A 6,540-nucleotide genomic window follows, 5' to 3' on the forward strand; every position below is an offset into this window, starting at 1 on the left:
TAATATGAATCAGATTTATTACAATGTCATCAGCTCCAAGGCACATAACAGTGGTCTGTGTACTACAGAAATGTATTCTGGACAAAGGAAACTTCTCCCACCCTAAAATGGACAGACGGCAACTCGCTCTACTGCTTGAAAGCATCCGTGCAAAAAGAAAAAAAATATATATATTTATATCATCTATATAAAGAAATATGTAACCCTTTACTGGCCTGGAGACAGCAACTACTGCCAGCACTTCACGGGTTAAACCAATTAAAATTGCATTGTGTAGAGCCAACCGATAATTACACCGGATTATACACCCTCCCATCATATCAGAAGGAAAAATCATAAAGGGTGGGGGGGTTAGTGATGATGCGTCCGCACCCTCTGAAAGGGGCACAGCTGTGTACTACATATATATATATATATATATATACTTTCTGGATCAGGGTCTACAGCTCCCTCCCACCCCGGGACAAGTGCGAACATGAACAAGAAGTTACACCAGCAGCATGGCTAAGTGCTAGAACCATTACCTAGACACACTCGCCACAAAAGCTGTAAAAAGACAAAAAGGGGAAAATAAGAATATCCCACAACACCCCACACATGATCCGTGCCCCGCCACATGGACTGTACATAACAAGTGTCTCCCCAAAACACCACAAAATAAGATCTGTACATAAGACTAAGTGTCTATGGCCGCAGCCGACAGTCACGGGGGTCTGCAAAGCTCTGTACAGCTCCATTCTGCCTGGAGACTTACGTGTGCTCCATAATCCAAGTCCTCCCCTGGGCAGGGAGATTTTCAGTCTGGATAATCTCTAAGCAAATTATCCGCAAAAAGGTGAAAAATAAGAACAGTCCAATATCACAGCTCCAATCCCCAAAATGGCTCCCAGACCTGTTGATTGACTGCTTACATTAGAGAATCATGGGCTCATGTGTACGGCGGGGTCCAGGGCACAATGGGATCACATGAACAGGATGTAAAATGTACAAGGTTCCGGACCCCAGAGCCTCCACCACCAGACGGCTGTCCTTCCTCTGCAAGTTACAGGTGGGGGGGACGCGGATTTGATCAAACATGGGTCACTTGTTATCCATGGGTACTATGGGTCTCTCTCCTTTTTCACCTTTACATCTCCTGCAAGAATTGTGGCAATTTCCCCCTGCATGAAAGCCCAAGGAACATTGGATCCCACCAAAGGGCATTTCTCTCCACTAGGACAGTAGACCTCACCAGTTGCTCCCTGGGCCTTGATGCTTTCTCGTGAGCAGGGGAAGCAGAATTTGTGGCTGGGTACAGATGGGCATTGGACAAAGTGTGTATCCTCCAGACGTTCATGGCAGATGGTGCAGCACAGAGGGCCACTATTGGCCATGGGCGAGTCGGGAATGTTCTGGGGGTGCACTTGGTCCATTCCTGGGTGAGGTGCTCCACCTGCAGGAGCCACTGGAAGGTTGAGTTCTCCTGAGCCCGCACCATTTCGAGAATTCAGTCGTCTTGCTCCAGGCACCGATGCAGGCGACACTGGGCTGCTGCTATTCCTGCGAGCTGATGAGGTGGTGGAGTGCACTGGAGGCCCTCCACCCACTTGACCATCCTTTGGAGAATGAGCAGTACCCAAAGTGTCTGTTACCGACTGCAGTGCTGCCATTGGTGATGGGCCATTTGGTGGGGCACTCTCAGGTGGGGTGGTTCTTTGTGGGTGTCCAGGACCAAGGGGCGGAGGTGGAGGTGGTGGGGCAGGACCGCTATAGGAGCCTGCTGAAGTTGATGAGGATGGAGTGCCCCCAGCAGTCGATAGGCCTAGTTTTAAAGCATCTGACTGACCAATCCACACCTGTCCATCAGCAGAATCTGGTTCAGGGGAGGCCTTCCTCTTCCTTACTCCACCTCTAACCTGACTGCTGGCCCCAGAGGAGGATGCTGCTGCAGCAGCTGCGGCCAGGGCTCGGGGCAAGTTCACTAGTGCACTTGGTAGCATGGGGCAGCCAGGGTCAAGATAAGGTTGTGGCAGCATGTCGGCTCCTACCATTTCTTTAAAAAAGCGCACAGACTCGGGCAGCAAGTCTCCAAGCAGACGCCAGTCCCCAGAGCCATGCTTCCTCTCATACTCCAGGTACTTAAAACCAGAAGAAAGGCCACGGCCAAAGTCTTTCATGCAGTCCTGGTACATCTGTTTGGCCACCCCAGAGGCCGAGCTGAAGACGTTGAGCGATCCACTGGGGTACTCCACAAACAGCTTCAACTCATAGTCCAGGAGGCCCGGCTTGGATGTAGCATCAAACGCAAAGACTCGTCCCAACAAGGAGTGGTCTTTCTTGAAGCGAACGTCAAAAGGTGTGCAGGCGGAGAGGGTGAGCAGGGTGTCCCGCACGGCCTTGGGCTTCCCGGCCCACTCTTCGGTTCGGCTCCGCAGACTCTCCGTCAGCTCGGATAGCGCCTCGCTGTTACGCTGCTTCTCTTTCAGCTCCCGCTCTTGGTCAGTGCTGGACACGGAGCCAGGGCGCTTGGGGTCACCTGAAGACGTTGCTGTAGGAGGAGGTGGGACATTAAGGCCACTGGAGCCAGTGGGGCCCCTGCCGAGAACATGTGGGGCCCCAGATGAGGCAGACGGCGGGCCATTCAGCAAGGTCTGTGGAAGCAGATTTGGGGGCACACTGAGCTGTCCAGGCCCCAGTTGTGGGATTAATCCATGGCCCGTGCGGCCTCGTGAGTTGGGGCTCTGACGGTTTAGCTCCGGAGGCCCGTCCTCTCCCGGTTTAGGGAACCCATTAAGGCCATTGGGAAGACGTCCGGCAGTGGCCAGAGTGTACTCAAAGCGACTGCGGTCAGTGGCCAGGCCGTAGCGGTCCAGCCCGGAAGCCGCCTTGGAGGCCCCATCCAGGTGATTGAGCTGCGCCGTGTCTTTGGCGGTCAGCGCTGCCTGTACGGCCGGGTGCTGCTTGGCTGCTCCTCCAGATCCGGGCCCTTGTGGCCCCGGAGAGCGTCCATCTTGGAAGCCATGGCTGCGTTTCAGCTGGCGTGCGGTGTCGATGACGAACTCTATGCGGTCAGCACCCTCGTAGTTGACGCAGCCACGGCACACCGGCTCGGTGAAGTCCCAGATCATGGCCCATGGCATTCGCGGCAGGTCACACAGGTAGCAGGACTGCCGACGTGACGAGGACACCTGTGCGGCTGACATGCTGCGCAGGGAGGGGTCAGTCGCTGAGAGGGGCCCTGCATGCAGGGGGCGCTGCCTGCCTCCCTCTGGCCGTGTGAAGGGCTGACCGTGAGTCGGGATGGCTGTGAGGTGGCGGCGGCTCCGGCTGGCTGTCTGCTCCGCTCCGCGACCGCCGTGCTCTGCCTCCGTCTCTCCTTTGCTTCTCTGCAAGCCGCAGCCCGCCTGGAGCGCGCAATCTCGGGGTCGCGCAGGTTCGATCAGGCAGGGCTGCTTTTCCGCGCATGCGTACGTGTCGATCTCCGTGATGACGCCGCGCCCCCTCCAGCCGAGGAATGCCACCTGGCCGTGACGTCACCGCCTTCACAAACAAGCCGTGGCGTCGCTGGAATTATCCGGCGCATGCGTATTGGCACTGCCCGCCCCGTCTGCGGCCCTGAGCACACGTAACGAGGCACAACACGTGACACACATGGCTGGCTTTACTAACACTAGAAGTCCTAGACTCGCAGCTCTCTCTGTGCGGAGACCTCCATATACCGTGCCTGTGTACTGTGCAGTTAGGGCCGCTAGCCTCACATGACGTTAGTGTGATCAGGGCTGCCATTAGGAATTTGGGGGCCCCATACTGGCAACATTTTCGGGGCCCCCTTGAGGCTATCTTCACACTTTGCGGATTTTGCTGCGGATCCGCAGCGGATTTGTCTGCTGCGTCCCATGAGTTTACAGTACAATGTAAACCTATGGGAAACAAAAAACGCTGTGCACATGCTGCAGGAAAAAAACGTGCGGAAACGCAGCGGATTACATTCCGCAGCATGTCACTTCTTTTCTGCGGATTTTCACCTGCTCCAGTAGGGAACTGCAGATGAAAATCCGCAGAAAAAATCGCGATAAATCCGCAGTAAAAACCGCAACAGGTTTTCACTGCGGATTTTGGAATTCTGCTGCGGAAAAATCCGCAGTGGAATCCGCAAGTGTGAACTTAGCCTGAGACTCCGCCAAGGCTCCACCCCAGCTCCGCCTCCACCCCTGGAACTGTCCACACTCCACAGTCAAAAGATTTTGTAAGCTGCAGTGCCACCAATACAAGGTAGACTCTTGGCTTAGCTCTACTCTAACCTATTGGTCTCCCTGGTAACACCCTTGCAGCTCTCCAGTCCATCCTTAAAGGGACACTGTCACCTGAATTTGGAGGGAACAATCTTCAGCCATGGAGGCGGGGTTTTGGGGTTTTTGATTCACCCTTTCCTTACCCGCTGGCTGCATGCTGGCTGCAATATTTGATTGAAGTTCATTCTCTGTCCTCCATAGTACATGCCTGCACAAGGTAATCTTGCCTTGTGCAGGCGTGTACTACGGAGGACAGAGAATGAACTTCAATCCAATATTGCAGCCAGCATGCAGCTAGCGGGTAAGGAAAGGGTGAATCAAAAACCCCGCCTCCATGGCTGAAGATTGTTCCCTCCAAATTCAGGTGACAGTATCCCTTTAACTCTGCTGCCCGACTAATTCCTCTCTCCTCACTATTCCTCTGCAAATCTCTTCACTGGCTTCCATTCCCCTCAGCGTATCCAGTTCAAATTACTAATACTGACCTACAAAGCCAACCATAACCTGTCTCCTCCATATATCTCTGAACTAATCTCCCGATATTTTCCCTCACGTAATCTCCGGTCCTCCCAAGACCTCTTTCTCTCCTCCACACTTATTCGCTCCTCATCCAACCGCCTCCAGGACTTCTCCAGAATATCCCCCATCCTCTGGAATTCTTTGCCCCAACATGTCCGACTATCAACCACATTCGGATCCTTCAGACGGAACCTGAAAACCCACCTCTTCAGGAAAGCCTACAGCCTGCACTGACCTTGCTGCCTCCTCACCACTACCGAAGCTACCGCCTCACCAACACCGGAGCTGCTGCAACCCTCAACCTATTGTCTCCATCGCCACCATCCTGCAGAATATAATCCCGCAAGGGCAGGGTCCTCGCCCCTCTGTATCAGTCTGTCATTGTTAGTTTGCTTACTGTAAGTGATATCTGTAATTTGTATGTAACCCGTTCTCATGTAGAGCACCATGGAATCAATGGTGCTATATAAATGAATAATAATATTAAACATTTGTTAAAATATACAATAAAATGTATGTATATTTTTATTTAGTTTTCATATTTTTAAATGACCAATAATATCACATACAGAGGACAAGTACCACCGCACCATGACCAGACACCATATTACCACCACATAGTGACCTATAATACTACATACAAGGAACAAATACTACCACACCATGTCCAGACCACATATTACCACCACAGTGACCGAATAATATCACATACAAGGGACAAATACCACCGCACCATGTCCAGACCACATATTACCACCATATGATGACCAATAATACCACATACAAGGAACAAATACCACCACACTATGACCAGACCAAATATTACCACCACATAGTGACCAAATAATAGCACATACTAGGAACAAATACAGCCACACCATGGCCGGACAACATTACCACCACATAGTGACTGAATACTAAAATACTGATCAGTAATAAAAAAACAATACTAATAAAACCATAAGTGCTATTTATACACAGGAGATCTGTACTTAGTATGCAGTGTCTGTGTATAGGTAAGGCTATTTTCACACTTGCGTCGGTACGGGGCCATCGCAAACCGTCGGCCCGACGTACCAACGGACAGTGTGTTAAATGTAGCACAATGTGGGCAGCGGATGCAGTTTTACAACGCATCCGCTGCCCATTGCGATGAGCGGGGAGGAGGGGGCGGAGTTTGGGCTGCGCATGCGCGGTCGAAAATGGCGGACACGATGCACAAAAAAAATTACATTGGAGGTTTTTTTGTGCATCGTGTCCGCCAAAAACACGACGCATGCGTTGCACGACGGATGCGACGTGTGGCCATACGTCGCAATGCGTCTGTAATACAAGTCTATGGAGAAAAACGGCATCCTGCGGGCACATTTGCAGGATGCGTTTTTTCACCAAAACTACACATTGCGACGTACGCCAAACGACGCAAGTGTGAAAGTAGCCTAATACAGTGATTACCGGTGACATTATACACAGGAGCTCTGTATATAGTGTTAAGGTAATACAGTGATCACTGGTGACATTGTACAATTGTGATCCTGCCCCATCTGTCTCCATCCTGCCCCATGTGTCTCCATCCTGCACCATCTGTCTCTATCCTGCCCCATGATCCTGCACTATGTCTCCATCCTGCCCTATGATCCTGCCTCATCTGTCTTGATCCTGCCCCATGATCCTGCACCGTCTCCAACCTGCACTATGTCTCCATCCTGCCCCGTCTCCATCCTGTTCCCGTGTCTCCCATCCTGCCCCT

General features: G+C 52.0%; 1 protein-coding gene across 1 annotated transcript; it reads right to left on the minus strand.

Annotated features, from left to right (window-relative positions):
• IRF2BPL (interferon regulatory factor 2 binding protein like) lies at positions 1-3,434 on the minus strand. The gene has a single exon (XM_069735996.1). It carries the CDS (start codon positions 3,180-3,182, stop codon positions 1,101-1,103), a length of 2,082 nt encoding a protein of 693 aa, XP_069592097.1. The 5' UTR covers positions 3,183-3,434; the 3' UTR covers positions 1-1,100.
• Between the last annotated feature and the right edge of the window lie 3,106 nt (positions 3,435-6,540).

Source organism: Ranitomeya imitator, chromosome 1 (genome assembly GCF_032444005.1).
Source record: "Ranitomeya imitator isolate aRanImi1 chromosome 1, aRanImi1.pri, whole genome shotgun sequence".
NCBI lineage: Eukaryota > Metazoa > Chordata > Amphibia > Anura > Dendrobatidae > Ranitomeya > Ranitomeya imitator.

Excerpts from the sequence above, each read along its gene's own strand:
- IRF2BPL (XM_069735996.1), bottom strand. The coding sequence starts at position 3,182 with ATGTCAGCCGCACAGGTGTCCTCGTCACGTCGGCAGTCCTGCTACCTG.